At 49.2% G+C, this 15,388-nt stretch overlaps 5 protein-coding genes across 5 annotated transcripts; 2 read left to right on the top strand and 3 right to left on the bottom strand.

Annotated features, from left to right (window-relative positions):
- Nucleotides 1-638: 638 nt before the first annotated feature.
- Nucleotides 639-1,486, bottom strand: N7455_007091 (uncharacterized protein; the record flags this gene model as incomplete). The annotated part of the gene is made up of 2 exons (XM_040962356.2): nucleotides 639-811; nucleotides 874-1,486. The coding sequence occupies 2 exons, from the start codon at nucleotides 1,484-1,486 to the stop codon at nucleotides 639-641; spliced, it is 786 nt and encodes a 261-aa protein (XP_040807198.2).
- Nucleotides 1,487-2,285: 799 nt separating this feature from the next.
- N7455_007092 (U4/U6-U5 snRNP complex subunit PRP31) lies at nucleotides 2,286-3,953 on the bottom strand (the record flags this gene model as incomplete). The annotated part of the gene is made up of 1 exon (XM_040962358.2): nucleotides 2,286-3,953. Exon 1 carries the CDS (start codon nucleotides 3,843-3,845, stop codon nucleotides 2,286-2,288), a length of 1,560 nt encoding a protein of 519 aa, XP_040807195.1. The 5' UTR covers nucleotides 3,846-3,953.
- A 350-nt stretch (nucleotides 3,954-4,303) lies between these two features.
- Nucleotides 4,304-6,528, top strand: clf1 (putative cell cycle control protein (Cwf4); the record flags this gene model as incomplete). The annotated part of the gene is made up of 2 exons (XM_040962355.2): nucleotides 4,304-6,085; nucleotides 6,143-6,528. 2 exons carry the CDS (start codon nucleotides 4,304-4,306, stop codon nucleotides 6,374-6,376), a joined length of 2,016 nt encoding a protein of 671 aa, XP_040807197.2. The 3' UTR covers nucleotides 6,377-6,528.
- A 3,327-nt stretch (nucleotides 6,529-9,855) lies between these two features.
- Nucleotides 9,856-12,003, top strand: N7455_007094 (uncharacterized protein; the record flags this gene model as incomplete). Its single annotated transcript, XM_040962350.2, has 1 exon — nucleotides 9,856-12,003. One exon carries the CDS (start codon nucleotides 9,856-9,858, stop codon nucleotides 12,001-12,003), a length of 2,148 nt encoding a protein of 715 aa, XP_040807199.2.
- A 570-nt stretch (nucleotides 12,004-12,573) lies between these two features.
- Nucleotides 12,574-15,134, bottom strand: N7455_007095 (uncharacterized protein; the record flags this gene model as incomplete). Its single annotated transcript, XM_040962353.2, has 2 exons — nucleotides 12,574-14,294; nucleotides 14,348-15,134. The coding sequence occupies 2 exons, from the start codon at nucleotides 15,132-15,134 to the stop codon at nucleotides 12,574-12,576; spliced, it is 2,508 nt and encodes an 835-aa protein (XP_040807201.2).
- Between the last annotated feature and the right edge of the window lie 254 nt (nucleotides 15,135-15,388).

Here is a 15,388-nt window from a genome sequence, read left to right on the forward strand (position 1 = left end):
AGCAAATTACTCAGTGCAGCAGGGTGTATTGCTTGTTGTTGGGACGTTGAGCACTACGTTGGTAATAGGCCGGATATCGCATTAGCAGGATCAGGGGGACGTCCAAACCTACGAGATGAACATGATGCAACAGGCAAGTTGGTACACTTTTACTGGTGTCTTTACTGGTATTCTGACCTGGAATAGAGTTCTACTAGGTATTCCCTATGCGCTTCTACTCATTTTATTGGCCGATAACCAGGATACTAACTTCGGGAGGGTTCGGGAGATTAAGCTCAACCCTTTAAGCGTTGGGCTTAGTACTTCTAGTACATAAATCTACATGTGAACTGGCAGTTTTCATCCTGGGCCTGGCTCGTTTCTATTCTTTCTAGGGATTCTGATCTAATTTTGTCCAACATGATACTGGCTGGAGAGGGGGTGGGCGAGCGTTGGAAGTTTGTAAAGTAATATAAAGCATTTAGAAAGGCGTACTACCTTAGTGTGAACATATCGGATGGTTGTCACAAAGCTCTATATAAAACACAACACACGAAGAGATGCAGATGTACAGGCCCATAATATCATCCATGGATGCCATCCTACTCCGTAGACTCCAGTCAAATGCAATAATCTAATCTTGCTAATGCCAATGCTCTTTATGCATCTTCCTTCCAATCACTCAACTTCCAAGACTGCACTCCATCCTCAATATCCAACCTCAGCGTAGTGAACTTAATCTCCTCATACATGACTGTAGCAGCCGCTCTTGCTTGAGCATGCCAAGGTCCACGACCACCAAGTCTCGCATCATTTCGATTGCGCCAAATGCCTGTTTGAATTGATTAGCCATAGTCAGAATAGGAATCGGAGATAGAATAGTCCAATACTCACAAGTTGCCAGATTCCGATGCTTATCATTCTTCGCCCCAAACCAATACTTCAACAATCCCCCACTAGCAATAGCCTCTTGGTGCGAGTGCGCATCAAGGTCATAAAGACGGTCCGAATCAATATCCGGCAACAGGATTGATCGGAAGATGACAACGTAATACGACTGCGATTTCCATGCGTGGTTCTCTGCCTGTGAGAAAGTTCTCAACAAATCATACACCTCTGTCCAATTGAATGATTCGGTGTATTCAGCGGTGGCATAGTCGTCGCGGATAGGCTTGAGATATGCCAATGCCAATGCGAAGAGTCGGTCTTGTATCTTCAGTGCAGAAATGTCCAGCAGATGGGGGACGCTGTTGTAGGGCGATGCAATGAGTCGCGTGTCTGTTTCTGTGTCTGGATATTGCTTCTCGAGCTGCAATTGTAATTGCAATGAGGCGGCAGCTTCGAATCTCAAGGGATCGAATTCTGTAGTGACATGGCTATGATGCACAAGTCGAGTCAAGTTTGGGACTTTTTGGTCTTTGCCCTTGTCTGAGAGACTTTTGGTAGCTGGGGCTGCATTGCTAGGCACTGGGTTGCTGAGGACCGGGTTGTCTATGGTAAACGTCATATTCCAAGGTCTTTATGGATCTAGTTTATGACTGAAAAGATTCCAAATTTGAGAAAAGTAAGAAATTGAGGCCAAGTAGCGGAAGAAATAATATCGGCAAAAATTCGGAATGCGGAGGCGAATCTGAGTTTTATATAGACAAAATTTTATACGATATACGCCATATCCAAAAGATATTTGCAGACGGTTTATATAGATATAGAATCCTCTGACCGCTATACGGACGCTGTACCACATTCCACAGTGATTGTGTGCTAGACAACACAGTGCACGCAATGTGGGCGAATTTGAGATTTAGAGTTAGGCCGTTATTGTTCCTTTCAGGTAGTTGGTCTATTGGGTCGATTGGGTCGATTGGGTCGATTGGGTCTATTGGGCCTGATAGGTCTACTACTGGCACCCAATCTATATTGTCTCGAAGGATTAAAGGATTGCATCCTGCTCTGAGTTATTCTTAGAGAATCCTGAAACATCATACGTGCTGTGAGCCCTAAACTAACTGTCTGGGAGGCAGGCCATCCCAAGGGATGGTGCAATTTCTTGGCACTCCCCAGAAACCCCCACCTTGGAAGAGGTTGGTTGAATGTATTACTAACTACTGTAAATCCATGGATTGTCTTAATAAAATGTCATTTTCAGGTCTGCAGTCAGATCTAATGTACAATCGGTTTGGTATCACATAAATCATAGAAGCTCAGGCCTCCTGATCTTCCCCTTGAAACGCCGTGGAAATGCTGCGATTCGATAAAAGAAAAGCAAGACGGGAAAGATTGGAAGAAAAAAAAAAAAAACATAACTCTCAACGCTTGGGTGGAGGACCCATCTTGCCCTCGCCCGTATCAGCCTTCCTCTTGAGTGGGATAGCAGGCACCTTGAAGCCACCATTCTCACCGCCCTGGGAATTGCCGGGGTTCTGGTTAGGAGCTTGAGTGAAAGTGCCAGACTTGAACCACCGATTTTCCTCAGCATCACGCTTGCGCTTCATTTCTGCTTGCACCTTCGGATCGACCAGCTCTAGGCCTTGAACGGGTGTGAATGCAATAGTACTGGAGGTACCAGCGGCGCCAGGTAGAGATGATCCGACACCAGAGGCACGAATACCTCGTGCCTGAAGAACGCTTGCAGTGCCACTTGCACCGCCCTGGCCAAAGCCACGCAACGACGAGGCAGTGCCACTAGCGGGGGTGTTTGTGCCCCAGCCCTTGTTGCTCTTGCTGAGTCGGGCACGGGTGCGCTGATCGATCTGAGTTGCGCGGATGCGACCATCGTCCTGTTGTCCCAGCATACCCAAGCCAACGGTTCCAGAGCCCGTGCCGTAGCCCACCTCTGACTCCTCCTTGCCGAATGCAAGACGGTTCTGGGCCTTCCGCATTTCGGTCATAGCCACAGCCTCCTTGGCCTTTCGGGCTCGCCAACCACCTCGCTTTCTGGAGGGTTTGTCATCGGGCGCAGGGAGAGCCTTCGTACCGGCGTTTGGCGCAGATTCGGTCAGTTTCTCGAGTCGTGTGTAGCATTGCTGTTTCAGTTCTTCGCCCAGAGAGCCGTCCTTGGCGTAATTGGAGACATCCGCGCGGGTGGCAAGTACCATCTTGGCTGCGACAATTCGAATTCCTTGTTTCCGGAGGTCCAGAGGAATCTCTTGGAGAAGTGGCGAGTCGTAGAGGAAACCTTGCGCTCGAACACCGTGGTTGGTCGCAAAGCCCAATCCCTCTGATCGGCGTGATCCTTGTGCACCCAAATTGCAGGAGGGGATCTTAGCTAGTTCAAGCAAGCCACCGGTTTGGTTGAGGAACTGTGCAGCCGTTTCGGCCCCAATGAGAGCTGCCAGGTTAGGGGCGATCTGGTTCATACGAGACTGGATGCTTGCGGTAAGAACAGCGCGCTCATTGTCAAGCTTCAGAATTCTCTCGCATGTATCGAGAACGAGCTTGAGCTCGGACTCGGTCATCTCCCGGCCTTTGGTGATAGTTGCCTCCATCGCAATTGCCATCAGTGACGGCCCGTCCAAGACCGATTTAAGCGGGACGCCAGCCATGTTCTCCGATGATGTGGACAGTGCCTTGATGTCGTTGAAGGGGCCATTTTGAATGATGGCAACCGTCTTGGCGTATTTGATGGGAGTGGTGACGAGTCTTTCGAGCTCGGGGAATCGGATGGAGTAATAGTCTCGCAGGACTTTGTGTAGGCGTGTCAGCTCATCAGCGGTAGAAATAGAGCGGTCGAAGTCGTTGGAAACTCCGGTGCCTTCTTTGGACTCTTCTTGTTGCTCGGGCTCTTCGTCGACTTCCTCGTCGTCGCCCACTTCGAAGTCCTCCTCGTCATCCTCAAAGTCGCGTAGAAGCTCTTCGGCGGTCGACATTCTGACTGGATTTTTTTGTGACGGGTGCGCTCCGGTAGGTTGAGGTGCGTGTGATCGGAGTCCCAGAACGCCACTGGGTAAATAGAAAAAGAGCAATAATAAATTCCCAAAGCCTTCAGGTTGGGAAGAAAAGTTGTGCTTAGTCAGAAGGAAGCTACGTGCGCAGGTGGCGATAAAGACCAATCACGCAGTTCGGCGATTTCAGCGCGGATTCTCTGAGCTACGGGTCCAAGCTACTCTCGGCGTCACTGGATTGGGCGTGAGAAACCTCCCTGCCAATTTCCGACTTAAGCGATCGCGGTGGACTGGTGAAGCCAGCTTCATCTTTCAAACCCCTCGCCTTACCCAACCCTCATTACTACTTTTCTGATAATTTCGACACTCCCGAACTTCACCTCAGATCTTCTTGAGTTGCGGACCACATCTTTACCGAGACCAGTCAATACAGTACCATCACAATGGAGGCCTCCCGTGGACCTCCCCGGGTCAAGAACAAGGCCGCCGCGCCGGTTCAGATCTCTGCGGAGCAACTGCTCCGCGAGGCCGTTGACCGGCAAGAGCCTGGCCTTGAGGCGCCGACACAGCGCTTTGCCGATCTTGAAGAACTACACGAGTATCAAGGCCGGAAAAGAAAGGACTTCGAAGACTATGTGCGGCGCAATCGCATTAACATGAACAACTGGATGCGCTATGCCGCTTGGGAGCTCGAACAAAAGGAATTCCGTCGGGCGCGATCCATCTTCGAGCGTGCGCTCGATGTCGATCCGACCTCGGTCGTTCTCTGGATTCGCTACATAGAAGCTGAGATGAAGACACGGAATATTAACCACGCACGAAACCTCCTCGACCGTGCCGTGACTATTCTCCCCCGCATCGACAAGCTCTGGTATAAGTATGTCTACATGGAGGAGACACTAGGCAACATTCCCGGTACCCGTCAAGTGTTTGAGCGATGGATGTCATGGGAGCCGGAAGAAGGCGCGTGGGGCGCCTACATCAAAATGGAAAAGAGATATAGCGAATTCGAACGGGCACGCGCCATTTTCCAACGGTTTACTGTCGTCCACCCCGAACCCCGGAACTGGATCAAATGGGCCCGCTTCGAGGAGGAGTATGGCACAAGTGACTTGGTTCGTGAAGTCTATGGTGTGGCTATCGAGACGTTAGGCGAGGACTTCATGGACGAGAAGCTCTTTTCCGCATACGCCAAATTCGAGGCCAAGTTGAAGGAGTATGAGCGCGCACGAGCAATTTACAAGTATGCCCTAGACCGACTTCCGCGGTCCAAGGCTATGGCCCTGCACAAGGCCTACACGACCTTCGAAAAGCAATACGGTGATCGTGAAGGTCTGGAGGATGTGATTCTATCCAAGCGCAGAGTGCAGTATGAAGAGCAGCTCAAAGAGAACCCTCGCAACTATGACATCTGGTTCGACTTTGCACGATTGGAGGAAACTTCGGGCGACCCAGAGCGGGTGCGGGACATCTACGAACGGGCCATTGCACAGATTCCCCCATCACAAGAAAAAAGACATTGGCGCCGCTACATCTATCTCTGGATCTTTTACGCCGTGTGGGAAGAAATGGAAGCGAAGGACATGGAACGCGCCGGTCAAATCTATCAGGAATGCCTAAGGATTATCCCGCACAAGAAGTTCACATTTGGCAAAGTCTGGCTCATGAAGGCACACTTTGAGGTCCGTCAAATGCAGCTACAAGCAGCACGGAAGACATTGGGGCAGGCGATTGGAATGTGTCCCAAAGACAAAATTTTCCGTGGCTATATCGACATGGAACACCGGATGTATGAGTTCGGGCGGTGCCGTACTTTGTTCGAGAAACGACTTGAATGGAACCCCTCCAACACCCAGGTGTGGTTGGAATTCGCGGAACTGGAACGTGATCTGGATGACGCGGAACGGACCAGGGCCATTTACGAGCTTGCCATCGAGCAATCGACTCTTGACATGCCCGAGCTTGTGTGGAAGGCTTACATCGACTTTGAAGAAGAGGAAAACGAATATGAGCGAGTTCGACAATTGTACGAACGCCTCCTTCAAAAGACCGATCACGTCAAGGTATGGCTCAACTACGCCCGCTTCGAGACCTCTCTGCTGTTCGAGGAAGGAGAGGAAGAAGAGGAAGAGCAGAAGCCACTCACCAACGACGCAATACTCCGCTCGCGTGCAGTCTTTTCTCGGGCAGAAAAGGCGCTCAAAGACAAGGGTCAAACGAACGATGTAAGTTGCTATTCCCATAATCCACACACTATTCGGTCTATACTAACTTGTGTACAGCGCGTGGACATTCTCAATGCCTGGCAAGCATTCGAACACGAAAGTGGATCGCCGGAGGATATCGAAAAGATCGACAAACAGATGCCCCGACGTGTCAAGAAGCGCCGCAAGATGGGAGACGACAAGTACGAGGAGTACACGGACTTTGTGTTCCCTGCAGACGATCAGTCTGCTGCCAATCTCTCTCGTTTGCTCCAAAAGGCACACCAATGGAAGCAACAGAACCAGTCCTAGAGCGTGTGGTAGCTTTTATTTTACAAAATCAATTGATTCCCAGATTTGCCACTACCTTGACCCCTCGGATCACTTCCATCATGAAACCACCTATGCAAAACCCATGGTCACGGGAACGAACTTCATGTGTTATAATACTCAGACAAGAATACCATTTCCGATATCTGTGTTTGACAGTGAAACCGAACAAAACTCTCTTTTTTCGATCGAATCGGTGTTGCCGGTTAAGCGGCACGAACCGATACGCAGTGTCCTCAAAATGAGATTGTCCCCTGCATCCAGGCAAGTATGCAATATTGATGTCGTGCATGCTGGCCACCAAACCAGCTGTCATTACATATTCTCCCGGTCCTGTTGTGTAACAGCTGCATCCCCGCCGATAATCCTTCGGCGGGGCGGCTGACTCTGTAGTACATATCTGCAGTGATACATTTGTGTTGGCTGAATTAAAGATCGGGCGAATGCTTTGCAGAAACTGAACGTTAGCCATATATCTGCTTACATGCATTTGCACTAAAACAGCTTGTGAAGTAGGTCGTGAGATAACAACTCTTAAATATAGGAAGAACTCTAACATCATTCAAAACACGGAGAACTGAGACATTTCCACAGGTCTCATTAACAGACATATCCACTGCTCCACTGCCCCACGATCCATAGCCTAACCCCTCACTCCCGAGGTCCTTTCTTCCTCTTTATGTAGTATGGATATTTCTCTGTATAGCATATTGTTGAAAACTTCACCGAGTATATGCATATATATATGGCTTGATATAAACTAAATTCCCATGAAATGGTTAATGACTCTCAAAACATCGACTATGGTCGCATTGATGCCGGATGAGAGATATCAACAACTACCTGTCGATCATGAGGGATCTGTTCCTGCTACGGAGTAGATGATACGTTAATCGTCAAGGACAATCCCTATTGGCTGCTATTCATAGTTGGAAAATATAGTCGATAATAATTTACCCCAGTTGGAACGTGTCACATGTTTAATTCGAGGAATGAAGTAAAGCCCTTTGTATGTTGTCTTCCGCAGAGGTAATCATTTAAACTCTTGCAGGAAACGCCACTTTCAGATGCCTCAAGTCTTTGATTAGTCTTTATCAACCGAGTCATTCATGGCGACCCATGTTTTAGGAGAAATTCCCATTGGGAATATTTTTACGGATCTTTGAACTAGACTACAATCAGCGAAGAGATATATGTATATGGAATGATTTGTGCACGAAACGAAAGGTAGTCGTGGAATATCTGGGTCGATATATAAAACGACGAATGTAGAGAAATCTCTAGATAAACCCCAAGTCCACACGATAGAGATCATGTAGACAGTGTTATAAAACACCATAACAAAAGAGATCTGAGATTCTCTAGGTGACTCTTGAAGGATTCAAGGACCTAAGGATTTGTTAATAGTTAATATTTGGGGCCAATCTATATAAAGCGCACACGACAAATGTGTAAAAATAGGACACTGAATAGAGAGCCTATATTTGCAGACGCTAAGACATAAAGGAAAGATATATTTTGGTAGTCTTTCTATAGGATGGTGGCAACAAACAATCGTGTTCATTGAGGATCATGCCACAGAACAAAGGGGGGTTCGAATAGCTTCTTTTGAGGATAGTAACTTAGGCCAGTTACAAATCTATAAAAGCACTACCGATTCTCGACCTTGATGAGCCATCAACGGCAAATATTCTTGGCTTTCAGTTGACGAGATCATCACTCAATAAGCATTGTTCTAATTTCTCCACGCTATTTTTACAGCGTTACCTACAGTCATCAAAACTATAATCTTCCTCAATTTTCATACCCAGACTTTCGAATCATACCAAGAATAGTAAGTGCTCGCTCGCATCGACGGCAATTGCTAGACCACATGACTAACATCTTTTTTTATTTTAATAGTGGGATCCAATATCGCAGATCAGCCTGTTGATGACATTTGTGACATTTACAAGAAGGATTTCTACGGCACCAAGCCATGCTCATGCGGTAATCGTTGATCTTTGGAATTGGGTACAATAGGGGCGTGGAACGACTGCAAAAGCCCAATATTCTAGGGCCCCGGAGGACATGCGATATGGGATGGGTTAGTATAGCATCAACGCTCGTTGTTAGTACAAATTTGAAACTAGTCTATATGCTGTGCACTTGTGCTCAAAATTGTAAATTCGTAAATATAGTGAGCGCTGGCCCTTTGCGGTTCCACGAAATAGGGCATCTCAGGTTTGAGTGATGTCTGATTCGAACCTTGGAAAGTGGCACGCCAAGGCGCCAGAGTTTGAGAATTTCCGTGGGTCCAACGGACAGGAACCACGGGTCTGGAGAGGGGGAATCTTCCAAGGTTCTAGGGTGCGTTTGTTTATTTTTATTTTTATTTCTATTTTTCTCCATTTGATATTACAGAGTACGGGAGTACATTTAATATATGCACTACATCTGCACTCTCCCTTGCTGTTGATGCATCCCGAGGTGCGCCCTAGGAACATTGAAAATCAAGGTGGAGGTCCAAGCCTTGGAAGTGCCTGTAAAACGGGGTCCAGGTACGGAGTACACGAGAGGCGTGGTCCCACTTCATCGGGACTGCTCGCGGGAGACCCCCTGATCAATATAGACTGAGAGTAGATGAAGGTGAAGAGAACCAATAAGAACGAGCAAACTAATGAGAATTGAGTCTCGAACCCCAATCAAAATGAAATAAGCCAAATTAACGGGAAAAACTCCCCAAACGAAAAACACCCGAGCGAATTGAAAATGACGAAATTATTCCCCTTAAGGGATGGCGTTGTTCGCTAACCCCCCCTAAGCCGTCTGCTAACCTCCTCCGTTAGGGGGTCGAGAGGCCCTTCTCCCTGTTTCACTTGGATGTGGTTTCTGTTTCTGTTTCTTGTTTTCTCCTTTTACTGTCTGCATTTACACTTGTGCTGTGCACTTTGATATTCTATCCATTCGTTCGTTTCGCCAACCAACCCCCCCATTCGCTTAATCGGGGTTTGTTGGCCTTTCTTTTTTTTTCCCGGCACGTATCGACTGGATCGCCCAGCCCCTCAGATCCTTGTGATTACTCGACATCCTCATTGACCGACGCGTTCGTGCTGTGATCCCATTGTTGACAACCTGAGCCACTACTCTGATTGTGTCATCCCGAGTCGCCGAGTCATCCGATACGCGATCCACCTTAGTGTCGCCTTGAGAACATCAAATCGCAGTTGATAGCGCGCAAAGCAGTCGAGGACCCGTGTTCACGTCGCCTGTTATCGGTTATCGCGTCAACTCGCTCAGATCGAGTGTGGCTTGTTGGCATTTTTCGCTCAACTGCCTCGGGCGAGATGAGATAGTGCTCTGGCAGTCACCTTTTATTCTCTATTTTGGGCCTTTCAAGTCCCTTGCTGGCTGGCCATCTACCTTCACTCCTGGTCCGGAATCCATCGCTACTTTGAACTTGTCAATTCGAACCTTTCAACATGACTGGCCCCAAACCCCTACTCAAGATCGAGGGCGATTGCTCCACTATCCACAGCAACACCCTGTACACTTATTCACCGACTGGCTTTCAATACATACCTCTCAAAGAGAAGGGGGAATGGAAGGAACTCCCGTCCCCAGAACACAAGGTTACTGGCCCTGCCTGCGTCCAAGGCGGGACCGGAGGGAATGAAAACGACGAGGATAAAAAGGCATTTTATCTGGTTGGCGGGACCGGCCCCTCTGGCAGCAGCGGCCTCCAACGGTTTTCGTTCAGCACCCAGAAATGGGAGACATTAACCATAGATTCATCGATGAAAGATCGAACTGGACATGGCGTCGGGTACATTTCCTCAACTTCCGAAATATTGGTTTACGCAGGAAACACAGATGGCAGCACACAGCCGTCTCAATCAACACTCCTTATTTCAACAATCCCGCCCTTCACCGTGTCGTCCGGTATGGACCAGGGCGCGCCGGCATTGTATGAACCCATCATATTGCCTTGGGGTTCTTCCGAGGTAGCCTTGATTGGAGGCTCTGCCACTAATACTGCTATCTTCGTCTACGAGGCCACAAATAAAAAAGGCTTCACCATCTCAGAGGCGAGTCTTCCCTCGGCAATCGAATCCTCATCTCTATGTGCACTCGCCTCCGACTCCGGGACCAAGGTCCTTGAGGAGTTTAATATGGTCGCTTCCCCAAATAGTGTCACTAGCTACCTTCTTAGCTCGAAAGGAAAGGTGCAGAACCCGATTACAGCCATCGCATCCTCGGAAAAGAGGGGTCTCACCGATTCTTATAACGGCACATTCGCGCCGACGGCATCCTGGTCTGATTATACGCTCGCCCAGGGTAGTGGCTTGGTCGTTCTCGCTAGCGGCCAAAGTAACGACTCATTGGCAATCTTCAACCAGACTTCCAACGCATGGGTCAACTCTACAGAGTTGTTCTACGGAAAAGGGGATCAACATGTTCTCAAACCATCCACCACATCATTCACATCATCTACTTCGACATCAACCTCATCATCCACATCCACATCGACCTCGGCCTCAACCACGCCCACTTCTTCCTCAGAGCCAGTTGCGACTGTAGGTGGCGGCCTGACCGATCATGGAAAAATGATTCTTGGCGCAACCCTCGGGAGTATCCTAGGGTTTGGCTTGATCCTGCTCATTATTCTGTTCCTACTGCGACGCGAGAAGAAGAAAAAGGCAGCGCAACCCGGTCGCGGCGGCGATAACAAAGACCGCCTAAGCTTCCAGGATCAAGGCATAGAACCCCTGACCGAAGGCGCTTACCCGATGGCAAGATCTCCTGTCCCAGTTGCCGCTGGTTCAGTCGACTCATTGGCTATCTTCTCCGGCAACTACAAAGGAGAGAAATCCCTCAAGCCACCCAGTAATACGGGCTATGGATTGTCTCCTAAGCCCAAGAGTAGCAGTCCGCTCTCTACAATTCCCTCCAGCGGTGTCATGGGCGCATCAAGCGTATATACCAACGACACCAACCGGGCTGACGATGACACCAGTCATGGAAACCAGGCCGCTGACCGAATGACTGACGAAGGGTGGGGGAAATACTTTGAGGACGGCGGTGCCACTAACTTCCAATCCGACCGCTCGACTATGAGTTCCGTGTACACCAAGTCCGATTACCGCGGAAGCGCCTGGCCGATGACTACCTTGACACCATTGAATTTCGGTTTCCTCGACCAGCCCAAGCCCCTGGGCCATGTTCTTAGCGGCAGCCCGACCACGGAGCACGGCTCCAGTGAGATGGGCAGTCGAAGTCTAGTGATCCCGGAGAGCCAATCGGCACGAATCTCCAGTGCCGATTCCATCAGTATCGCCTCGGACGACGACCGCGATGAGCGCGATGATCCAAAGTGGCAAGGTGCGGGCCAGAGCAGCTGGCTTGGACGTCCCACAAGCAGCAACTACACTACCAGCTTCTACCAGTCAAGCACAAAAGATATGCCCTGGGAATCATCAAATGCCAGCCTTGCGGACAAGGCAAGGCAGTCCAATGCACGAAGATCGAGCGTTATCATCCCAGATGATATCGACGAACTTCCGATGCAAGGGCAGAAGAACAATACCAATTCAGATATGAGCTGGCTCAATCTCAAGGCTGATCGTTAACATACGTTCTCCTAATACTCCAACTTGCAGTTCATTTGGAGCCCAACTCTCCCATACTCTCCCTCATCTTTCCTCAAAAATACCTACCTCGCTTTGCCAGGTCATTTGGCAACTCTCTTACCTCCTATCTCATCCATTCCTTTTATCGCATCTCCATGGCTACTGGTGTCTTGAAAAATCCTATTGCTCTGTGTCTTTGCACTTGACGTGCTGCATTTTTACCTGCATCCAGCATCTTCTTCGTTTTGTGTTTGTGTGTATGAGCGATTCCTTAGCGTTATGCCACACTTGAACCGGTTGTTTTTTTTTTATTTTTTTATTCATTTGACTTCATGGCTGTGCCTGTACCGTGCCGATCTAGTTGTTCTTGTATGAGTGTTGTGTGAATGTTATTCTGTACATATCTTCGATCTGAGTGTAAATCACTTGAAATCAAGCGCATGCTCTAGCCATGCCCTATTGAAATCCCTTTTGTTCATATTCATTATTTCAATTAACCATTATCGTATATAAGTTGTGTTCATCATAAGCACCCAACTGTCCACACGGAGAGACGTCCTAGGAAAGTCTTCAATAAAGCTTCGCCAAAAACGAATGCCTCTTCGAGACTTTCCTAAACTCATTAACCATAGGACTAAGCATCCTCCCACCCCCATCCTCAATCTCCATCGGCTCCAACCGCGTCGAATCCGTCTTCCGAAGAAGCGGAATCTTCTCCTCGGTCTTACTCCGAATGTAATAATGCTCATCATCCTCCTCCATCCCAATAAACCACCTCTCCTTCAACTGCTTCCCCCAAGGCCCACACCCACAAGCACCCTCCAACTGACTCGTCTGCGGACTATTCACAGCAAGCGCGAACAAATTCTGCGGCTCCGTGAAATCAGTTACCTGTCGACCGCGCGCCTCGACAATCATAAACCCGAGACAGATAGCGGTGGTCAGGAATGCAAAAACGAGAATCACATAGAATATCCCCTGCCACTGCTCCGTCCCACCAGAAGCATATCCAACAGCCTGGATAGAAGCATTGAAAAGCTGATAAACAGGCTCGGAAAGAACATTCCCGTCCTCGGCACTGTAATTCCAGAACGGGACGAACGGCGCATTCTGAGAACTGAGAATAAGAGTACTTCCAGCCATTACTGCCAACGCCTCGGCAATAGATGGTAGAGTCGGGTCCAGTGCGAACGTCTCTTCGGTCTTGTCATACCGCGGCATCATCTGCATAAGCAGTCTGGCATTACTAGCCGCGCCGTCTGAAATACCCGCATTCAAGCTGAGCGCATTCGCCCACTCTGACGCGATATTCTTCCAGTCTGAATTCCAAATACCCTCGTAGAACGCGTCTTGTCGTCGGTCGTATTGCAGGCCGTTTGAGGTGTTCTCGCAGTCCGTACTGAGGAATGCGCCGCTCGTGTCGGCGGAGTATTTGGTCGAGCAGACGCCTGTTTGTTTTGCGCGCAAAGAACACATAATGTACTCTGGCATGTCGGTGGCGTTGGTTGCGCCGAGGAGGTAGATCGCGTCTGCGGGCCAGGCACCTGTTGTGTTGAGGATTGTGTTATATGGGAGTGGGTATTTGCCGAAAATCGGTGAGACTTGGCTATGTTTTGGACCGAATTGGAAGAGTGAGTCGACGACTGTGCTGTTTTTCCAGTTTGCCGGGTGGGGGATGTCGTCTGGGGGTGAGAAATTCCAGGTTGTTACGTTGAATTTGTCGCCGCCGGGCCAGGAGGCGTAGACTAAGGGGCTGAGCTCTTCTTTTGTCATTCCGGTGCAGAGGACGTTGACAGCTGGTGAGGGGACGGAGGCTTCGATGTTGTATTTTCCTTCGCCGGAGGTGTCTTTCGGTTGTTTGAGTTTGTTTTGGGAATTCATTGCTGCGGCGGGAATACCGCCGTGTGGCATTGCCATTGTTATGTTGTTGACCATTCGGTTGTGCTTCTTGGAGAGCGTGGACATGTCTTGGGTATCGACCCAGCTGCCTGTTACTGTGGTGTTGTCCCAGAGTGAGCCTGTTGGCGGTGGGCGCTTTCGGAGTTGGCTGGAGGTTTCGTTCTTGCTGGTTACTAGCTGGCTCCATTGGGCTATCCATTGTTGGTAATTGTGATATGCGTGGCCGACGTGTACAATTTGGAGGCAGGTCGTGTTGCGATACACGGGGTCCATGTCGTTGGTGACGGGTGTCTCACAGGTTGATGCGATGTATTCGGGGTTTGCGAAGCTGGCGGTTACCTTGCCCTGGAGTGTCCTTGGTTCAATAGGACTAAAAGAAAGTTTAGGAGAAACTGTTGTTTATTAGTATTTGACATGCCTTTTGGATGGAAGAGAGGGAATTTACCCAAAGCTTGCGCTGCAGTGGTGTACAGCATCGCCACGAACGTCGAAACCAGCGCAACCGACCCTAGGAAAGTGAGCGCCGAATATCGCAGCGCCTCCCAATGCACAATCATTGATCCGGGTTGCATAATCCAGGCCCTCATATTCATATCCGAGATACTGATTCCTCGAGAATCCCTCATCAAAGCCCTCCGACTAAGCACCTGTCCCAGAAACGCGACGCAAATCGTAACATAGGACAACTCGATCGTTTTCGCAAAGAATGAGCTCAGCAAAGCTGCCGTAGATGGAACCAACGGCCCATCAACGGAGACACTGCGCCATCGGGGCTTGCGCAGCGCAATACCGAGATAGATACCTGAAAAGATAGTAGCATAGATAGCGAGAACCAAGACTGTCAACGGGACCCACGAGAGCCGTTTCTGGAGAACCGTTGCTCGGTTGGGACACCGCACGTGGGCGTGGTGGGTATGTGGAGTCTGCGGAGACTCGGGAGATTGGGGAATCTTGTAGGTATTTGGAGTCGTAGTCGCAGTGCTATCGGTCGAATGGCGTTTGTCTGTCGGGATTTCTGCCGGGATGGCGTCGCCCGACGGGTTCGAGATGCCCAGACCAACATCGCGTAGGACTTCTTCGGACCAGGAGCTGGTGCTATCTGAGGGGGCATGGTAGCGATATTCGGAATCGGTTAGGTGATTGTTGAGTGGATTCCAAGAACGTTGGGGTCGAGCGGAATCGATCGAATCTTTGGATAGCAGCGATTGCTGCGAATCCCGCGATGAAGCCATAGTGGAACGTAGACACAAAAGAAAGAAAGAAAAAAAGACAACGGTAAATCAAGATCGCTCCCCATTTAAAAAAATAGGGAAAAGGGGGCCCTGGTGAGTCCTGGGGCTGAAATGGAGGGGCCCAGTCTAGCCTCCTTAGCCCTATCGTAAGCTGGTTAGCTGCTTGGCATGTCGGTTTGCGCTTTTGCTCATTTGTGGTTTAATTAGATTTCAAATGTGAGGTTCTTTTGTTTCCTGGGGTTATTTTTAGATAT

Source organism: Penicillium solitum (genome assembly GCF_028829755.1).
Source record: "Penicillium solitum strain IBT 25940 chromosome Unknown utg000004l_segment0_segment0, whole genome shotgun sequence".
NCBI classification, from domain to species: Eukaryota; Fungi; Ascomycota; class Eurotiomycetes; order Eurotiales; family Aspergillaceae; genus Penicillium; species Penicillium solitum.